The sequence below is a fragment of the Micropterus dolomieu genome, linkage group LG03, assembly GCF_021292245.1.
Source record: "Micropterus dolomieu isolate WLL.071019.BEF.003 ecotype Adirondacks linkage group LG03, ASM2129224v1, whole genome shotgun sequence".
NCBI classification, from domain to species: Eukaryota; Metazoa; Chordata; class Actinopteri; order Centrarchiformes; family Centrarchidae; genus Micropterus; species Micropterus dolomieu.
In genome coordinates, this window is record NC_060152.1 from 28196942 (window position 1) to 28217351 (window position 20410).

Sequence of the window (20410 nt, forward strand, 5' to 3'; positions counted from 1 at the left end):
CTTAATGGGGAAAACCCCCCCCCCCCCCCCCCGCTCAGTGCATGCCACTTGGTGGCAGTAACAGAGGACTTTCTGTACTTGAGCTACCTACTAAGTTTCTGTTTGTGCTGTCTCTCCACAGCATGGAGCTGCGTCATCCTTCGCCCCCACACCCACAGGCTTCCACTCCCCATACTGGCAGGGTCCTCCTCAGAGCAGACGAGATACCAGACCTCCTGGGTTCAGAGACCGGCCGAGATCTCCTATCCAGCTCCCTGTCAAACAGGAGGCCCCAGCACCGCTAGGTGAGTTTGCATTCATTTAACTTATAGCCAGCCGTCATATTAAGATAATCCGCTTAAAGATTGCTTGATGCATATGAATGTATTCAACAGTTTTTGTATTACACCTCAAAGAGAGAGACATCTCAATTTCTGTGCAACATAAAATACTGCTCCTAGTTGTATGTGAAAGTAGGAAAGTTGACTATTATTAGACACTGTTTATTTTATATTGAGTACTATTGGATTTTGTTTGTGCCATTATCAGGGTAACCGCAGGGTCTTAAAAGTATTAGTCTTAAATTTCATAATCTAAAAATAAGTCCTTAAAAGTATTAAATTTCATTACCAAACTATTAAATTTCATTTACTAAGATCTTAAATTTGTTCTTGTCCTTTTCGTAGGATGAAATAAATGCTGTAACACCAAACACTTTTTATATGTGTGACTTTGTAATTCAGTCCGTTTGGTGTGACTCCGAGTGTTTTAACTTTACGCTCTGGACTGTTCACCGTGTGTGAGCTCCGGCATCCAGGCTCTGGCGCGTATCAGTCAGTTAGGAAAGAAAACAAAACGTGTCTGACGGGCTACTAACAACCTAACACTAGCTTGTTGCCTGAGAATGGGAAAGTGTCCGAAATTCAGAAAGACAGAGACACGGACAAGTGACGGTTGAGGCCGAGGACAGTGGTGCTCACACTTTGGCGAGCACTAATGAAACAGCGGAGCTGGAAGACCCGGCTGCAGGTTCCTGGTCAGTGAATGTTACAACAGCAACGGAGAGACAGTTGTGTATGAGGACCGTGTCTGTGTGTCGGTGTTGCGCCGCTGTTGCAGTGTAACGTTATGTGACATGCTTACGCACATTAAATTTGCGCTGATCACCAGGACGAGGGGAAAAAAACTAACCAGAGCGCAACTCCTTATCCCTGCTGCTTTCAAGCCAATACTATATAACACTATATTTCAAACGGCCTTAAGATGCAAAAACCGAACAGGATGAATAATCACTGAAGCAACTGGCATATTATATTACCTTATCTAGCCAAGGTGTAACTAATTGTAACAACTCATATTGCACAATTTGTTTCTATTTTTGATTTCACCCCTTAAGAGTTCTTAGTGCACAAATATTGGATTCATTTCATTAGTGTAATTTACGCTGGGGGATACTGTACTGAAAAATGGCTTGCAACAAGAAATGTTAAAAAAAACAAAACAAATGGAAATACTTGAGAAGTTTATTTGCACAATAAGAAAACATGCAATGCCATTTAAAGATAGAAGAAACAAATGTGCGTTGTCTAAAAAAAGTTTAAGCTAAAAAAAAACAAGCTGCTGAGTACTGCATTTTTTGCGTTTGAATTGTCATCTGAATCTCTTTATATAATAAAGACAATTCTACCATAAATTGGTGCAGAAGATGTCAGTATAAAGGGTTAAATGGGTATTATTCACTTTAACAACATGGCACTATGTGAATAACTCACTTGGACCTTGGATTTCACCTCCCAGATGCTGTAAAAAGGCGCACACTACCTGCGTGGATCCGAGAGGGCCTTGAAAAGATGGACCGAGAGAAGCAGAAGAAGCTGGAGCGAGAGCGAATGGAGAAGGAGCGTGCAAAAATGGCAAAAGACGATGGCAAAGAGCATGAGGCAGAAGAGGAAGGCGATGGGCCACGCATGCCCCGGAAGAGTAAATTTGTAAGCAACCCATTTCTGGCCTTGACAGCAGCATGGTTTCTTTAGAAAAACGGTTTACATTTTGTGTATTGTGTTAGTGATGAAATGACACCCAAGGCCAAGGCCCGAGGTTTCTCTGGCTCACGTATTGTAACTTTAGCAATGATTGCCTTTACAAATGATGTGCGCTTTGTTGATTGAATAGTATCCCCTGCTTCTGTCTGCCTCAGGACAGTGATGATGAGGGAAATGATGACAATGACGATGTAGAAAAAGGCTCCATGAAGAAAGAATTTCCAGGCCGCAGCCCATCGCCTCCTGCAGAGGACAGTGAACCTGAAATGACTGAGGAGGAAAAAGAATTCCAGCTGGTCGGTTTGACCATTCAGATGATCTTTTCTGCATGTGACTGTTGTAAATGTTCAGACTATTTTTAATGGATTTAATTTCCCTAACCTCCACTCTGTCCTCAGATGATCATCACAAAAACACTTCTGACAGAGATCCTTCTTGAGGTCACTAATGAAGAGATCCTGCACGTGGCCAAAGAGACTCACCGGAAAGCCACTCGAGGTCTGCTCTTAACTTTTCCAGTTTATGCATCATCTATGCTTGCCACCAAGACATTATATTTCAATTTGAAGAGAATCCGTTATATCTGTAAGCTTTTTAAATTAAACTTAATTATACCCAGTAAACTTGGGTGATTAAGCGGCAACATAACATGGGAGTATGTCTGATATGCATTTTCAACCATTCTCTGCTAATGCATCAGGAGAGAGCGCAGAGCAATGTTTTTTCACAAACAGTATTTGATACTGTGAAACCTGGTCTTCTGGTACATGGTATTGAAGGTCCTGCTGAAAGACTGAAATGACTGAATAAAGTCTCAGCACTGACTCTGACCAGCATCCACCTATAGTGACTTCTTCCATTGAAGTGACTGTGCATTAGTACAGATTGGTTCTTTCCCTCCTGTGCGACTGTTTGACTTGGATTGTGTGACTGAATTTTGTTTAACCCTCTCTCTTTTCTCCATTTGTTTTTTTTTCTCTTGCTACCAATGGCAGCTCTTGTGAATAGTGCTTTATCTGTGACCCCCTTCTCTAGCGACTTTCTTTCCTATGAGAAAATGGCAGTATGTGTTTTAACATGTTGTTCCTGTTGTTGATGTGAATCAAAGCTCCTGCAAAACAGCTGGCACAGTCAAGTGCACTGGCTTCTCTGACTGGTCTCAGTGAGTATCCCTTTTTCTGTCACCGGTGGGGAGGGAAGGAAAATATTAATTTATCGAGGGGTGCTAGTGGGAACGTCTGAAAAGCTGTTAGCACAGAAACCCCAAATACACAACCTAATTTTGACTGGATTGTGGAAGATTGATTAGAATAGAAGTGGAATCTCAGTGACTTACCTGGGTTTTGTTTTGCACTGATGATAGAAGCATGCTCCTGAACACAAAATATTTCTATTAGTTTTTCCTTTAATGGCAATATGTTTTTGTTTTTAAGGGCTTTATCAGTGTGAAATTTAAATTATACAGGATTAAGAGCCTTTCACTGGGACGCTTGGGTTGGGATCGAGGGCTTTCAAAAGTGAAACCTGATTGTGAGAATGGATCATTATGCTTTCCAACACTCAACAATGTGGGGGCTCTGTTGTGGCAGGTGGGCTTGGTGACTATGGTTCCGATGAGAGCGAGGATGAGGATGAACGCAGTCTGCGAGGGTCTGAATCCTCCGACACCGATGAGGAGGAGTTGCGCCACCGCATTCGGGAGAAGCAGGACGCCTTCCGCCGCAAAGAGCGGGAGTTCCAGCAGCTGCAAGAAAAACAAGCACAAGAGACTCTGCTTGCACGCGGTAAGATCGTAACTATCCAAGTTTAGACTAGGAACACCACTTTTCTTAAGTCACCTAAAAATGTTCGAACGTTGTGCTACAACCCTGAAGCACCGTCTATATTTTTTTACTTATGTACTTAATGGAGTTTTTCTGTTTCCTTTCAAGATTGAGTAATACTCCAACAATAAAGGAAGATGTTGAGACTTGAATCAGTGCAAATGCTCATAAAAGATCCAAACTAGTGCTGACTTGATCTCACTCAATATTCCAACCATAATAAGTGTGAAAGTTTTTTAACATGACTCTTTGTTTGTTTCTACAGAAGAGATGGCCAAGGAGAGATTGAGCAGAGAAAAGGGGGAATATGATGAGGGCCAGCCAGAGAATCCACACAAACAGGAAGTAAAAGAGAGGGAGGCGGAGCCCTTGGTAGAGAGGCGTAGGTCCCGTAGTGAGAAGGAGGGTAGTGAGAGCAAGCACTCTGGCAGAGGGAAGGAGCGATCAGGGCGTGGCGGCAGCGATTCCCCAGCCAACGGTCACAGCAGCAGCTCCCGCTCCAGCTCCAGCCGCAGCAGTCGTCGCTCTTCCTCATCATCTTCGTCTTCCTCAGCATCTTCCCGCAGTTCGTCTCAATCCTCCTCCCCACGGAGGAAGAGGAGGCGTAGCCGCTCCTCTTCCCACAAGGCTCGCCGGCGCAGCCGCAGTCACAGCTCCCACAGGCACCGCAGTGATCGTAGTGAGAAGGGCAGGGACAGGCGGAGGAGCAGCGCCGAGAGATCAACCCGCCACAAGAAAGACCGCAGTGATTCCAGGGAGCGCAGGAGCCGCAGGAGTAGATCCAGATCCAGAGAGAGAGACAGGGGCAGAGCCAGGGCCAGAGACAGCCGCAGTCGCAGCAGAGACAGAGAAAAGGCGAAAGAAAGGGATAAGGAGAGGAAAAGGAGCCGTGATGGCAGAGACGGCAGTCATAGTCGTAGCAGCAAACACAAGCAGAAGGCCTCCAGCAAAGACAGGGAGAGGAGGAGGGAAAGAAGTCATAGCCACGAGAAAGACAAGAAAAAGAGGGATAAAGACAGGGACAGAGAGTCAGATAAAAAGAGAGAAAAGCCAAAGTCCAAAGAGAAGGACAAAGAAAAAGGAAGCTCTTTGGTTACAGAGGAGAATGGCAAATCGAAGAAAAGGAAAGAGACTGACTCATGCACAGACTCTCAGAGTGACAAGCACTCCCGGCAGGATAGCAAAGCCAGCAAGAAGGGCTCCGCCAAAGCTAGCAAGAGGCGCTCAGACTCTGATTCAAGTAGATCCCCTACCCCTGAAGTTAGCAAGGAAAAGAAATCTAAAAGATCCAAACGTAGTCGCTCAAGGTCGACGGAAAAATCTCACAAGTCTGGTAAGAAGGCAAGCCGCAAACACAAGTCTAAGTCGCGATCAAGGTAGTATTCGTTTTTTTCTCCTTTTTTTCCTACTGTATGTTTCCATTGTATGTCTCATTGTGATTTCTCTGGAGTCATTTTAATCAAAAATATTTATAATAGGTTTATAAAAGAAGATTGATAACTGAACGTTAAAAAATGTACTGTCAAATACAGTCAGATCTGCTTAACTGTGTAAAGTCTTGCAATAAAGGGTTTTAATGCTTCATGATGCTTCAAAGTGATATTGCTTACCTTACAATGTGCTCTGCAGGGTAGATTTGCTTCTGTAGTCTGAAGAACATTAGTTTTTATGAAAACTATGTACCCTTTCTTGTACTCTGGGAGTACAGTATGTCTTGTGGGAGGGGGCTATTTGTGCATGTTTATATTTTTAGTATTCATGGGCAAGTGTGATTGGTGCAGTATTAATGTTATGTCCACGCCTCTCTTTCAGGTCGACGTCCCCCTCCCGTCGTAGCAGACGCTGAGGAGCACAGTTAACCTCCTGATCTGTGCACGTTACCATTTTAAATTCCATGAGTTGAACAGGCTTGTCTCATTATAGAGGCAGTTGTGTAGGTGAACCTCCCTCATCCATTTCTCTCATCTTTGTAAATATGTTGTTGTTTTTAAAGTGTGACTGAAGAACAAGACTTTTTGAATGGTAGGAGTTTTCACTTGTATCATTATGCAAAGCTTAAAAAGACTCTGTGGACACTAAAAACTCAAGTTGTATCCATTTTAAACCAGAACGGGATTAACTTTTTTTTCCAAACATTAATGTAAAATGTCCAATAAAAATGTTTGTTCTTGTCTTGCCTCACCGTCTTTTATCTGAATGCTACATTTAACACCAAACTGCATTTCTATACACAATATTCACAATGTTACGTTTGTAAGTCAGCACAATCGCATAGAACAGGCACCTGCTACTGCTTACTGTAGGTTAACAATGGTTTACACTGTGGTGAAGAGAAAGACATTTGATTGGGGTCAGAAGGGTTACATGCCTGAAAACATCATCCCAATCACAAAAGTGCAGCTGAAGGCTTTTCTGCTAAAATGATGTGCTGTGGTGCGGAGTTGGCCTTTAAACAGTTTGTAACAGTAGTGTGATTAGTCTGTTTATCATTAGAGGATTATTTAAGTAAAAGTAGAGGTGTCCTTGCTAAATATTACTCCAGTAAAAGTAGAATTTAATTAAAATTTCTACTTGAGTCAAAGTACAGGTTTTTAAAAACACAAGTATCAAAAGTTAAAAAAATGTTACTAGTAGCTTGTCAGGGGTTGCTGACAACAATTTAAGAATCATAATACTTGCAAATTATATTTATCAACTATTTTTTTCAGCTGTATTTGTAACTGTTTTTATAGTAATTTATAATACGTTTTTTTACAAACTTTTATGTGGAAATCTCTTTGTAAAGTAACTTGTAACTGAAACAGGTCAGGTAAATGTAGTGAAGTAAAAAGTACAATATTTCCCTCTGAGATGTAGAGGGGTAGAAGTAGCATGAAAGTACTCAAGTACAAATACCTCTAATTTGTACGGTACTTAACCAAATGTACTTAGTTACTTTCCTCCACTGTAGCACAAATACTTGTCAGACTTGGTTCATAAATCTGTAGGTTGTTAAGTGGCAACAGAAAATGCAGATGTATTTATCCAAATAACAGTCATCCATGACAGAAGCCCAACATTAAAAAAATCATACCATTAAAGTATTTAAAAGTACCTCCAGTGTTTAGCCACTTTTTGCCAGTCGGGACCAGCCACTTGTTTGACTAGTAGGAACTAAGGCGTGTGCTGTTTCTACTCGAGCAGAAAACACGTGAGCACTGTCCGTCAGTCTGACTTGTGAAGAGTACAGTAGCTAGCTACTGAGCTGTGGTATGACAGCATGTACTCGAATAAGTTTGGCCGCCTCGTGTTAGGGCTGCACAGCCGCAAACAGGCGGCTGTCTGCGGTGTGGTCCAGAGCGCTGCCGGGCGGAGCGGGTTCAGCTGGACTGCCGTGTGTGAACAGCGGACACTGCGGCTGCAGAGGGGCGCCTGTCTGAAGAGCCAGCAACACACCATGAACCGACCCATCAGGTACAGCAGTAAACAGTGACGTGCAGCGGGACCTTGAAATGTGGGTAAAACTTGTAACCATCAAATGTGTTCAAGTTGCCTACTAAAAGTCACAAAGTGTCACTGAAAGGAACTATTGTCTTGGGGATTGGATATTTAGTGGGTAAGTTAGCATGTTAGAAAGAATTGGAGGTTTTCATTATCAATTGACCTGTCAATTACTTTTTCAATTTATCAAATGAAAATCATGAAGATTGCGCATCAAAATTATTTTCCGAGAGCCAAAGGTGATCTCTGATTGTTAAGTCTGACTATCAGATCAGTACCCCACATATTTAATAGACAGATAGAAAACTGAGAAAATCCTTATAGGCCTATTTGAGAAGCAAAACCCACTTTTTTTGCTTGATAAATAACATCAGAATTGCTGTCAGTTATTTTCTTCTCCAATCTGACCAAGACTAATCATTTCAGCACCAAGTGGAAGATTTTGTAGTATCATGTTAGTGACTTAAATCAATGGTCGCAAGACATTTTTCCGAGATGGTATGTGTCATTGGCCTATGTAATAAATGTTTTGTTTAGTCTTGTACAGTGATGTGGTCCTTTCTATTTTGCCACGCAGTGCTCGGTCAGCCTCCCAAACCACAGTGGACCCCGATGAGGTGAGGAGGTTCCAGTCACTGGCCACCAAGTGGTGGGATGAACAGGGAGAATTTGCAGCTCTTCATGCCATGAATGACTTGAGAGTGCCTTTTATACGGTGTGTATGTTTGTACATAATATGCCTTTAAATGTGCATTCTAATTTTGAAATGCCAAGACGTCACACCTAAGACACTGTCAACACAGAGGATTGATTGGCAGAGGCGTCAAGCAACTGTTTCAAAACATAACCTGGGGCCAGCCCTGTGGCATTTGAGAGCAAAGAACACATCAGGGATCCGCTGAAGTGACATAAACTGAAAGTGACAGGATTCGTCCACACATGAGCACATCTTCAGCCAATAGCGTTTCAACTGCCCAGATGCTACATCTGTGCATGTATTGGGGGCTGGCTGTGGCTGTTTTGATTGATAAGATCTGCTGCAGGGGCCCCCCTCAAGATAATCATTATATTACCCATCCAGCCCGTTGTTGCTCTCCCCTTCCCCCTCTGTGGTCCTGTTGGTGGTGGTGGTGGGGATGACGATGATGTGTGTTTATGGTGACAGCATGACAGATCCAGTGCCAGTGCTTGTCTGAGTGTGGCTGATTTGCCGGATATAGGTCTGCCCTCAGGGTGACTCTAAATGAGACGCAGCAACAACACAGCTACTGTTGCTGCTGCACCTTTTAGACAAATTCATCTTCTGTGTTTTCGTTTCCACTTCTATATCAACCACAATGTTTGTGTTTTTATTCACCATGCCAGTTGTTTACATCAAGTTTAATCATCTAAAATACAGCAAGCTACAGTAATACTGGAATGCTGCAAAGGATATAATATTACAATAGACTCTTCTGCAACAGACTGTTAATAAGTACACCATTTTAGATAGATAGATAGATACTTTATTTATCCCCAGGGAAATTCAAGTATCCAGTAGCATACGAAATATACATACATTAATTCTATATTAAAATAAAATAACTTCTAACACAGTAGCCACAGTAAACAGTGCAAAACAGTTAACAGTGCAAATGGAGGTAGAAATTGTTCTTTTGTCTGTTGTCCTCCCTGCCATGACTAGGACCTGTTGACCAGGGGGATGAAAGAGTTTTTAAGTCTGTTGGTGGAGCTGGGCTGGGACAGCAGTCTGCCACTGAACACACTCCTCTGCCCGATGAAGGTGTTGTGCAGAGAGTGGTGGGCGTTGTTCAGTATGGACAGTAGTATGTCCAGGGTCCTTCTCTGCCACTGTCACCAGAGTCCAGCTCGGAGCCCACCACTGAGCCAGCTCTCCTCACCAGTCTGTCCAGTCTCTCTTTTTGCTGCTTCCTCCCCAACAAACTACAGCATAAAAGAGGACGCTGGCCACCACAGACTGGTAATACATCTGCAGCAGTTTTTAGCAGATGTTGAAGGACCCCAGCCTTCTCAGGAAGTACAGACGGCTCTGCCCGTTCCTGTGGAGAGTGTCCATATTTGCTGTCCAGTCCAGCTTGTCTTCCAGCTGCAGCCCCAGAAATTTGTAAGTCCTGACCACCTCCACATCGACCCCTTCCATGGACACAGGCTAGAGATGTGGTTTCTTTCTTCTGAAGTCCACCATCATCTTCTTGGTCTTGGAGGTGTTCAGCTGCAGATGGTTGGTCCTGCACCACCTCACGAAGTCCTCTACCTTTTGACAGTAATCATAAGGGGAAAATGCACAAACCCTTTTTTTCTTTCCTCTTCTGCCTTTGACATATATGGCAGTGGTGGTGAAGACATAAGCATTTGTGTTGCAGTGCTGCTCCCCTGGGTAATGCCAAAATAAGGAAAATAGCATACGTGTTGCATAGTTTCAGTGGTCTGTACGCTTAATAATAAGCATTTAGTGTTTCATATTAAAGGATAGCATTTTATGTTCAAAGGTAAGAATCTAGCAAGTCTGTTTGGCTTTTTTGCTATAATAGTTTTGCACTATGTTGTGAAATCACCACAGCAGTCATGAATGAAAGCATGACATGTAGAAGTAAGGACATGAACCACAATTTAAAATATCACCTGCATTAACAGTTCTTAGTTGATGTTTGACTCAGACTCTGGCTAAGTAGCTTTTATCTTTCTGTGTTGTGGTGGGGTTGGGAGCTAGTTTTGCGGATCTCAGCCAGCACCTAATCTTCTTTGCTTCGCTGTTCGCACGAATGCCCTTGCACCCCAGCAGAGCTTTAATGAGGATGATGCATACCCAGATCTCGGCCTATTCTGCGTGTGTAATGCCTGAGGCGGACAGTCGTCAGACTGTGTATGTGTGTGAGTGAAGCAAGGAAGACGCACAGGAGCGATGTAGGGATGAATATGTAGCCAGAGGAGGTTTTAGGTTGTTAGCTGGCTGACACCGTACTCTAGCTCACGATGAAGTGGAGGTGGCTTTGACAGTGGGTGGTGTAAGCTAAATTGTCATGGTCTCCAACCTCCCATACACCTCATTATGCTATGCAGCGTTGCATAGACTGTAGATGTTTATGAACACACACATCTTCCCTCAATCCTTATAATTTCAAATTAGGCCTTCTGCAGTCCTAACATGATGGGTGTATATTGGAGAGTAAGATGAGGATGGGTGTGTAGGAGAGATTTTTTAATTTAAAATTGAACCCACTGCTCATTGTCCTATTCAGGGATAATCTGCTTTGTGTGCACGGAGCGTATCATCCTGGGAAACCACTTGCAGGACTCCGAATACTGGATGTCGGCTGTGGAGGAGGCCTGCTCACAGAGGTAAGCCTGTGTGTGTGTGTGTGTGTGTGTGTGTGTGTGTGTGTCTGTGTGTCTGAGATGCAGACAAAAATATCTTTCTCCCTATACTGTACATTCTCTGTCCACTCCCAATAGTTTCAATTGCTACCTTTCACGTCACATTGAGTCTTTTGTTGCAGTATAAGATTGTGCTTTCAGTGCATTATAGTGCCAGTCCTTTCACATACATACCAGTGCCCTAAAAACCACTTAAACGTCAGCCTAATTCTCGTTCTCTTTTGATTTGACTGGTCTTAGTTTGGTGGACCGGACAGTCGGTCGTTTACAGTTGTTGTGTGTTTGTTAGTGGTGATAGCTGGGCAGCCAGGACAGGGCTGCTGTCTCGCGCCTTCGCTTGAACTGAGGACATACCAGCTGTGTTGTGTGATTTGAGAAGACAAAATCAGGTCCTGTATTTATATGGCTCTGTCACACAGGCTGTCATATTCTGACACACACACAAAAAAACACCCCAAAAAATGTCTGTTGAGATTGCGGCTGTGGTTGTGTCTCTCTGTGTCTTGTCACTACAACCCTTCCCATCGGAAGGGATCGGCTGTGGGACGATGGAGATCAGCCCCTCGGCAACCAAATGCAGCTCACCACGCAGGCCTGTTTGTTTAGCTTTTGTCCAGAAGAGGGCGTCGTCACTGACATTTAAGCACAGGCTTTTTACCAGGTCCAAAATGCAGTTAAGTTTGGTTTTTGTTTTTACAGTTAGTGACGTATTTGTCAATACTGAGTCTACTTTTTTAGATGTCTTCACACAGTCAGCACAACAGCAGTCTAAACTGTGGATCAATTTACTTTTCATTACAGGTTACATCTTTTAAATTTCATGAATTGCTCTCTTACTCAAACTCAACCACCACCAAATCTGTATATAGTCGGGTCGGTCTTTTGCACGTGTTTACATACTATTTTAAATATCTAACATATCACAAAATGACTGTATATTAGGCTACAATATAATAATTTCAGTGCAGAAAACTGTAATATGGTGTTTTTATTTATAATATTTTTCTGGATTGGAGAGTCATTGAATTTGGGTGATTTACTGTGGTTAAATCCAGTTTTTATCATTAGAGGCTTTTATCTAAAATTAAACCTGTTTTATCTTTTGATCTTCTTGAGCATGTGATTCATGCTTTTTTCTCGACCCGTTTGGATTACTGTAATGCACTTTACATCGGCGTGAACCAAACCTCCCTTTCACACCTACAGTTAGTCCAAAATGCAGCTGCTCGTCTTTTAACAGGAACCCGGAAACACGAACACATTACCTCCCATTCTGGCCTCGCTCCACTGGCTCCCTGTACATTTTAAGATTTTAATGTTTGTTTTTAAGTCACTTAATGGGTTGGCACCTCAGTACATCTCTGAGCTCCTGCTCACTTACACCCTGTCAAGGTCACTGAGGTCTGCTGATCAGTTGCGGCTGAAGGTGCCCAGGACCAGGCTGAAGACCATGGGTGACCGCTCTTTTTCAGCAGTTGCCCCCAAACTGTGGAATGACTTACCTCCTCACATTAAAGTGGTGCCCACCCTCTGTACCTTTTTAAATCTCATTTAAAAACACATTTTTATTCCCTGGCTTTTAATTCACCATGAGAGCTGCTGTGGTCGTTGTCATTGTTGATGTTATTTGTTTTGTTTTCTATTATCATAAACATAGTTTAATTTATCTCTGTAAAGCACTTTGTTGTTTTTTAAATAGTGCTATATAAATAAAGTGGATTGGATTGGATTTTTAACCAATTGCAGGCAATTTCATACTTTTAATTTAAGGAGTATACAGAAATGATGATGTTGCTTACTTCAACCACAGAGGAAAATGCAAGTTTTACTTTGAGATTTGAGAGTTTTTCTGTGAAATGTTGAACTGGGAGAGTGACAAGTAGCAACATCCTCTCTGTCACAGAAAGTATTATGGTTTGGTTTATGGGAAATAAGGTCTGGGGAACAGCAGCATTATCCACTTGACTGACTGAATTGGAGGCCACAACACATCTCAAACATGGTCTCTTTTGTTTAAGGCAATTTGACCAATGTAAAAATTCATTTAATGTTGATAAATTGGTATTGTCTGGTATATATTTCCATTCCATTTACAATCCTATTTCAGTACCATATTTCTTTCATTGTAACATGTTTTTATGGAGTTTAATTAAGCAAACCCTGAAAATACTGTATGAGAATGAGGTGGAAAGTATTATTTTTCAGCATGGTCATGTAGTCTGGGGACCCGATTGTTAGGAATAAAATGCAAATGCAGACCATAGTAAATATTGCCAGCACAATTGTGGGGAAGCACCAAATACAGCCAAGTGAGAAATCTGAATTAAATATAAGGAGCAAAGCTTTTCAGATTAGATAGAAGTTATCCTTCCCACCCTTTGTGCCCGCTTTTTGAGTTTTTACCCTCAGGCAGACGCAGACAAGAAAGAGCCATCAGAAATGTATACAACAAGTATTTCTGTCTAATTGCAGTTAGAATGCTGAATACGTAGCCGACTCATGATAATAAAGTAATGTTAATTGTTTGTCCTCATCAGTTGTCTTGTTTTTAATAGTGTGGTGAAGCCCGAGACAAATTTCCAGAATTTCGTGGAGTGAAATTTAGAAGTGTTGCTTTAGTAAGGCAATAAAAAAAATTGACGTACAGTCGATCTAGCTCTGACTTTTCTATATCTCTTCCCTCCTTGTTCTTCACAAGCCCCTGGGTCGCCTGGGAGCAAATGTGTTGGGTATAGATCCAGTAGAACACAGCATCGGCACAGCCCAGCTGCATTCGTCCTATGACCCGGACCTTCATGACCAGGTCTGCTACCGGGCCTGCACTCTGGAGGAGCTGTCTGCAGAAGAGGAGGAGCGGGGGGCGGGCCAGTTCGATGCTGTTGTAGCGTCCGAGGTAGTGGAACATCTGGCTGACCTGGAAACATTCGCCTTCTGCTGTAGCCTTGTGCTGAAGGTGTGTCCCGGGATAGGGTGTGTTTTCCTCCAGCTGTTGTCTCATGTCAGATATTTCTGCATCAATACAATATGTGTCTGTGTGTTCGTCTGAGCGTGTGCAAATGTGCATATGGCCATTTTGTTATGTTTGCATCTATTATGTGTCACTGGGAATAGGTTAGCATGTGTTTTTATGTGTATGGATTGCAATGAACCTTCAAAAGCTTTTGTCAAAGCTGTACATGAATGCTGAGACCAGATGATCCTAATCTCCCAGGTCAGTGGGCCAGAGGAGTTGAGAAGGAAAACAAAATTTTCAATTAATGTCTGTATTTAGTTCAGGCAGGACTTTCCCATTCCAATAAAACCCCACTGATCGAACTGAAAATAGAGAAAAATACAGAGAGGGAGAAACGGATGTTTACGTTATTAAAGCAAATGGCAATAAAACATTTGGTTTTGCTATACATTTTGCTATTAAAAATATAGCATATATATATATACACACAGATGAGTACATTTGTCCACTCTCCTTCTACCTCCCCTCCTGTTAAATTTGTTTATCTTGACCGAGGTTCAACCTTGAGGTTTGGCACCATTTCGGGATTAATGCACGGGAGTCTGTCCACCAAAAGCTCTAAATCCATTCTATAAATACCCTTATGACTCAGGTAGTGCACATAGTACCTGCAGGGATGTGTTGTCATTGTAAAATATGTTTTCTGAAGCAATAATTACAGTAAAAACTGTAGATCTTCAATACTAACACTCTAAAGCTGTTCCATTTCTCTCTGTGCAGCCAGGCGGCTCACTCTTCATCACTACTATTAATAAAACCAAACTGTCGTACGCGTTGGGTATTGTTGTAGCCGAGCAGCTGCTACGCATCGTTCCCAGAGGGACGCACGACTGGGAAAAGTTCATCAGCCCAGTGGAGCTGGAACGCCTCCTGGAGTCCAGTAAGTCCCTCTAATCTCCTACATAGGAAAATGGGCACACACACACACACACAGGATGTTGTTTCCGTGGAAATGACAAACATCACATTATGTATGTTAAGTGTTAATAATTAGCACAAGTGCAAAGTAAGAATAAAATGAGTCATGTGAACGCCTCGCTCAGGACTGGAGGCCTGGTTTAAAGGTTCAGTGTGTAGGATTTAGTGGCATCTAGTGGTGAGGTTGCAGATTGCAAACAACTGATAACCTTTCCCCTCACCCTCCTGTTCCAAATGTGTAGGAGAACCTACAGGGTTTCAAAACCCTCTATAGAGCCACTGTTTAGTTTGTTCATTCTGGGCTACTGTAGAAACTCTTTGGAAGAGGACCCACTCCCTCTGTAGACAGACAGGGTCAACAAAACAGATCTTATTTTCAGGTGATGATACACCAATAAAAAAATACTTAGGAACATTATATTCCATTGCTGCAAATGTTTCTGCCAGTATCCCCCTAAATCTTACACACTGGTCCTTTTAAATATTACACAATCTGTTCAGCAGACACAAACTTGACATGTAAAGCAATTTATGTATTTTTTACTCTTACCTAATCAGGATAAAGTAATGGTTATTATTTTTCCTTATGGACAGTTAAATGCATAGTGCTCATATGTTTTCTCTCCCCTTCATCCTCTATCAGATGGTTTCTCAGTGCAGTCTGTCCAGGGAATGCTGTACAACCCAGTATCAGGAGCCTGGAGCTGGACTGACAGCACTGCCATTAACTACGCCCTCCATGCTGTCAAGCTGAGAGATGATCCCCAGCCAGACCACGCTGAGGAAAGCAGCTCCCACCCAGAGGATCATACTGCTGCCTCACACAGCTGAGCCAAACAACTGGAGAACAAGTCAAAAAACAAACAAAAGTCCATTCAGATGTGTGAAGTCCTAACTTCCCTGTGGCCGGCTGTGATGCAACATATAAGACTAAGTTAATTACATGAAAGGGACAAACAGCCTTGAGATAGAATTGGAGATGTATTGTAGCTGCCGATTTGCACTATATATATATATAAAAATAGTGTGACGCTGTTGGTTTTCTGTCAGCTTTTGCTTTACTGTGAACCAGCCAAGTGTTTAGCATTTGAAAAGCGATACAAATCAACTGTACATCCTGTAATAATATCATTCACTAGCAGAGCTAAAGAACCACACAGCTTCAGAATGTTTGCTTTTATCATTTTCGGTATAAACTGTACTGAATCAGCTTTATATTTTAGGTTGAGTATTTTGTGATTTGCCAAATCCTCTATTAAAATGGTCCTTTAAGCAGCAGCATTTGTGAAGAGTGAAAGTACAACAGTGAAAAGTCTGAATTATTTGGCTCTGGCAGCTAACAACAAATGTGATTTCATGTCGGTGTTGGTTGCATTTGTAGATGTTAAAGGCTTCGGAAGACGAGTGCCCACACACGGGGACAGGGGCAGTCACATCCTCTGGGATTATAATGGGTCTCATGTGGAAGTATTATATAATACAAATCAAGCCTGTGGCAGGAAATAAGTCATGCTTTCATGATGTTCTTAAAGAGACCAATAACCAGGCTGTAAGTGCTTGCAACGATATTTTTCTCTGCTACTGCAGCTAACGCAACACACTCTGGGGACTAAATGGGTTCCTATGAGGTTTCATGGATCCCAGCAAAACATGGAAGGAATGGACTGGAGAAGATGATAACCAATGTATTAATTTGTATATAATAATACTAATAATAGTGATTATTATTACATAACTCAGCTATAATAGTGCCTGCAGTGGACTATTATTCCAACACTATAGTTATAAAGTGTACTAAATACAATAACGAGCACTCCTGCTCTAATGCGCGCTCCCTAAAGCCGCGGGAGTGCGCACCTAACTTGGAGTGTCCATGGCTGCAGTGAGGACTTTAAAGCACATCACCGTGCGATAGATTAAAAGGCAGTTCATCCTGTTCTGCAAAAACACGCCAGCTCTTATCGACCTTGACAGACGGGACTTCACTGGCATCAGAGTGTTACGGCACCGATGGTCAACCTCCTCTCGGCATGCCCGACAAACGGACTCAAAAATCACCCGGTGGATTTACCCGTCGAGATGAATATCTTCCTACACTTCCGAAGTTGTTCCAGAGTGAGTATGCTTTCCGTTCTGCCTGTGATTACATCCACGTAGCTTATTATTCCATGTTTACATTCACTACTTGTTCATACAGCCTGTAGACCTACAACAGCTGATCTGTGACCTGCTCTGAACGAACAATAATGACAATCTGATATCCTAAATAGATTAGAGGGCTTTGAAATTGTGCTTTTCTGTAAATTTTAAAGGAGCATTTCCGGTTTAAAACTTTCTCCAAAGGTAAACAAATAAAAAGGTCAACAACCGCAGATAGGCTTCCCTGTAGGTGAAGAAACGTCTCACTGAAATCTGTTGAGCAGGCTGCCTCATAACCACTTTAATGTTTTATATGACTATCATACAGACTTGTCACCTTGGGTTGTTAACAAACAGGCAATGTGTTCATCAGGGTGAGCCACGGGTTTCACTGAGATGCAGGGGGCTCGTCTGGGCGGGGTGACTCCTCCACTGGAGCAGACAATAGGCCGGCTGCGTCAAGTTACTAGAGTTTACACTGACCCTAGACACCGGATGTTGTCCGAAAATAAAAAGTATTAATCTAGGCTATATGGCATTATTTTTGTTCAAACCACCAGCCCCATAGTTACCTTGATTGGGTAGTAATCATGCATGTAAATGTTATCTTGTAAAAATAATTGTATTATCTAGCTTTAATGCTCAGATATAACAAAATGTTTGTAGAGACCAAGAATAGGCTTAGTCAAAACTGTGTGAAAGACCTGCAGAAATATAGAACAATGTAATAAGCAAATACAAAATGTGTAATGCACAAAACTAAAAAATATGTGGGCTATTTTGGAAAATGCTTAATAATATAGCTCTGAACCTGTTTATTTATAGCCTGTTGGAATAAACAAGCAGCATTTCTCAGGCATTTGGACAGAAAACAAGTAGTTTGAACATTAATAACATTTAGAAGTGAAACAGTAAGTCAAACTGACTTTTTTGGTTCCAGCTTCTCAAATGTGATGATCTGCTGTTTTCTCATGTTACACTGAATATCATTGGGTTCTGGGCTGCTCGTCAGACAAAACAGGCAATGTAAATGTGTCAGTTTTTGCATCTGAAATTATGACGTGACATGTGACATTTTATACATGATATTAATAAAGTGCAACCTGTCCAGGGTGTACCCCGCCTTTCGCCCGATGTCAGCTGGGATTGGCTCCAGCCCCCGCGACCCTGTACGCAGGATAAGCGGTTGACGATGGATGGATGGATTAATAAAGTGTAAAATAATTTGCAGATTAATTGATAAAGAAAATAATAGTTAATTTGATCAGATCAATGTCACAAAGAACTGGTATGTACTCGAAAATTGTGAGTCCTGACCGTTACAGTGGAGGAGGATGCAGCCTGTGCTGCAGCAGTTTCACCAGTTCAGCAGTGGAAGATTTAAAAAAGTTAGTTTTCATTATTAGCAGAAAATTAAGCAGTGTGAAATCTCTATATTATAAGAGATGTTTACAGGACATTGTACAAGTCATTAAATTAACATTGCAGCACAACCCAACAGTGACATTTATTTTGGCAATCTGAAACCGGAAGCCAAGCTGTTGGATTTGTGTGTCTTGACGATGATCTCTAAAACCTGCAAAGGAAAGCGAGCTAGGTGCTGAGCATCATCCTGGGGAGGGTGTTTGGAGATGTTTACTCCTCCTGATTTTGTGGAACAATATTAGCCACACCGCCGCCATGCCGTAGACAACCCGCCGGGCGTTTAGATGAAGCCTAGCGGGGACTACAGCAGCGAAGAAGCGGGGTGGCTCTAACCGAGGGAAGGGAGGATGTACTGGGCTGCTGGCTTCGCCTCTTCTCGGCCGTGTGTGGTTGAACTCGGGCGGAATCACAGCCTGCCCCTCGGGCTGTGTGGCTCCGAGCAGCAGCAGTCATTGTATGGCTATATCATCGCCTTCCCTTTACAGGACTACGGAGGCATCATGTCGGCTCTGGGCTCGGACTCCTGGTGGAAGAAGACCCTGTACATCACCGGGGGGGCCCTGCTGGCTGCTGCAGCCTACCTACTGCATGAACTGCTCGCCATCAGGTAGGAGCGCGCAGCATGCCTCATCTGTTTCTCACCTTCACTTCTTTTTATTTAGCCTTCAGTCTAATTGGTAATCACACCTGCTGACAGTGACTGACGGTTATTGTCGGTGTCATTGGATTGGGCTGTTATGACACCCTGCGTGGATATGGGGGTCCTCCCGTAGGATGTTTTTTCTGTGCAGATCTCGCGGTGGTTGCTGAGGTTTCATCCAATGTTTTCCTCCTCCCAAGGACGCGGCACTAGATGGAGGGGGGAAAAATCTAATAAATAAAAAACGAGTCACGCGTCCGCTCGTGTGCCACCTCCGTCGGCACCCGAGCGTGTCTTAAACGAAGCGCTCCTCTGGCGCTGCAGAGTCATGCCGCCCTTCTACGAACTCCGCCGTGAGAAACACACAGATATACACAGCTGCTGCCTTGAATATTTCACCAAATACAGTTACAGCTATCGCAAGAAATCCAGGCGGATGAATGAGATGTGATCAGTCCTTGCGATGTAAATGTGATTAACCCAGGACTGGGTTATTGTCAGCGCAGGGAGTGTCTGTCAATGGGGGATTATTTTCGGGCATGCCAGTGCCAGGGAGTAAGTACATCCTGTAACAGTGGCCTGGTAGTTTCTGCTTTCACTCACCCTCCCCCGTGATAATCTGTGTAACCTTGCATGTCGTGCAGAAACGCTGCTGCTGATTCACGTGCAGGCTGCTGAGGCGGGACCCGCAGGCATCATCTGTTCCTGCCATGTGATGTGTTTGTTGGCACTGGCGGCAGCTCTGCCGCTGTAGTCAGCTTCTATTCTCCGTGTCCCCTCTATGAGAGATTCCCGTTGTGCGGAGAGCTCTTTAAGTGTCTCTTCAGAGAGATTTTAGCACAAAAGAAGGGCACGATGCAGAGGACAGACCAGGCACAACAGCATAGTGGATAAATACGTTAAAGGAGAGTTTCTGCACACTGCACAGATATTTGGGATAGTTTCAGCACCATATGACTTTGGACAGCGACCTACAAGACTTGGAACACTTTCAGCACCACAAGGCAGTAGACAGAGACACAACAGGCACAGTTGTACAGTTTAGAGGGTATACTCAGTTTCCAGTTATTACTATTATCAGCCTTTAAACTCGAAAGAAATAACGATTTGTGATAATTATTGGTACATATATATAGTGGGGAGAATAAGTATTTGCGACACTGCTGATTTTGCAGGTTTTCCTACTTACAAAGCAGGAAGAGGTCTAATTTTTATCATAGGTACACTTCAACTGTGAGAGACGGAATCTAAAACAAAAATCCAGAAAATCACATTGTATGATTTTTAAATAATTAATTTGCATTTTATTGCATGACATAAGTATTTGATCACCTACCAACCAGTAAGAATTCCGGCTCTCACAGACCTGTTAGTTCTTCTTTAAGAAGCCCTCCTGTTCTCCACTCATTACCTGTATTAACTGCACCTGTTTGAACTCGTTACCTGTATAAAAGACACCTGTCCACACACTCAATCAAACAGACTCCAACCTCTCCACAATGGCCAAGACCAGAGAGCTGTGTAAGGACATCAGGGATAAAACTGTAGACCTGCA

At 42.8% G+C, this 20410-nt stretch overlaps 3 protein-coding genes across 8 annotated transcripts in view; all 3 read left to right on the forward strand.

The window, feature by feature from the left end:
- Nucleotides 1–6015, forward strand: part of pnisr (PNN-interacting serine/arginine-rich protein) — an 8033-nt gene extending 2018 nt beyond the window's left edge. For 2 of the 4 annotated variants that reach the window (XM_046044941.1, XM_046044942.1), the window contains exons 5-12: nucleotides 122–284; nucleotides 1777–1967; nucleotides 2177–2317; nucleotides 2420–2519; nucleotides 3130–3183; nucleotides 3611–3805; nucleotides 4110–5220; nucleotides 5657–6015. In XM_046044941.1, coding sequence (XP_045900897.1) covers nucleotides 122–284; nucleotides 1777–1967; nucleotides 2177–2317; nucleotides 2420–2519; nucleotides 3130–3183; nucleotides 3611–3805; nucleotides 4110–5220; nucleotides 5657–5690 — 1989 coding nt within the window. In that variant the 3' untranslated portion in view covers nucleotides 5691–6015. The remainder of the gene's footprint in view (nucleotides 1–121; nucleotides 285–1776; nucleotides 1968–2176; nucleotides 2318–2419; nucleotides 2520–3129; nucleotides 3184–3610; nucleotides 3806–4109; nucleotides 5221–5656) is intronic. The other 2 variants (XM_046044944.1, XM_046044943.1) reach the window with 2 other exon arrangements.
- A 964-nt stretch (nucleotides 6016–6979) lies between these two features.
- Nucleotides 6980–15951, forward strand: coq3 (coenzyme Q3 methyltransferase). 2 transcript variants are annotated; one of them, XM_046045081.1, is made up of 6 exons: nucleotides 6980–7297; nucleotides 7902–8039; nucleotides 10585–10684; nucleotides 13419–13673; nucleotides 14524–14613; nucleotides 15295–15951. In XM_046045081.1, the coding sequence occupies exons 1-6, from the start codon at nucleotides 7104–7106 to the stop codon at nucleotides 15403–15405; spliced, it is 888 nt and encodes a 295-aa protein (XP_045901037.1). In that variant the 5' UTR covers nucleotides 6980–7103; the 3' UTR covers nucleotides 15406–15951. The 2 variants fall into 2 exon arrangements, with proteins under 2 accessions (XP_045901037.1, XP_045901036.1); XM_046045080.1 differs by having other exon boundaries at nucleotides 6984–7297; nucleotides 14454–14613.
- A 583-nt stretch (nucleotides 15952–16534) lies between these two features.
- faxcb (failed axon connections homolog, metaxin like GST domain containing b) overlaps nucleotides 16535–20410 on the forward strand; it is a 16022-nt gene continuing 12146 nt past the window's right edge. Inside the window, exons 1-2 of one of the 2 annotated variants that reach the window (XM_046045079.1) lie at nucleotides 16535–16766; nucleotides 18701–18822. In XM_046045079.1, coding sequence (XP_045901035.1) covers nucleotides 16662–16766; nucleotides 18701–18822 — 227 coding nt within the window. In that variant the 5' untranslated portion in view covers nucleotides 16535–16661. Of the gene's footprint in view, nucleotides 16767–18358; nucleotides 18823–20410 lie in introns of those variants that run through there. The other variant, XM_046045078.1, reaches the window with a different exon arrangement.

Excerpts from the sequence above, each read along its gene's own strand:
- coq3 (XM_046045080.1), top strand. The coding sequence starts at position 7,104 with ATGTACTCGAATAAGTTTGGCCGCCTCGTGTTAGGGCTGCACAGCCGC. Across the intron at positions 10,685-13,418 it reads GAGGAGGCCTGCTCACAGAG|CCCCTGGGTCGCCTGGGAGC; the intron begins GTAAGCCTGTGT and ends GTTCTTCACAAG. Across the intron at positions 14,614-15,294 it reads GGAACGCCTCCTGGAGTCCA|ATGGTTTCTCAGTGCAGTCT; the intron begins GTAAGTCCCTCT and ends ATCCTCTATCAG.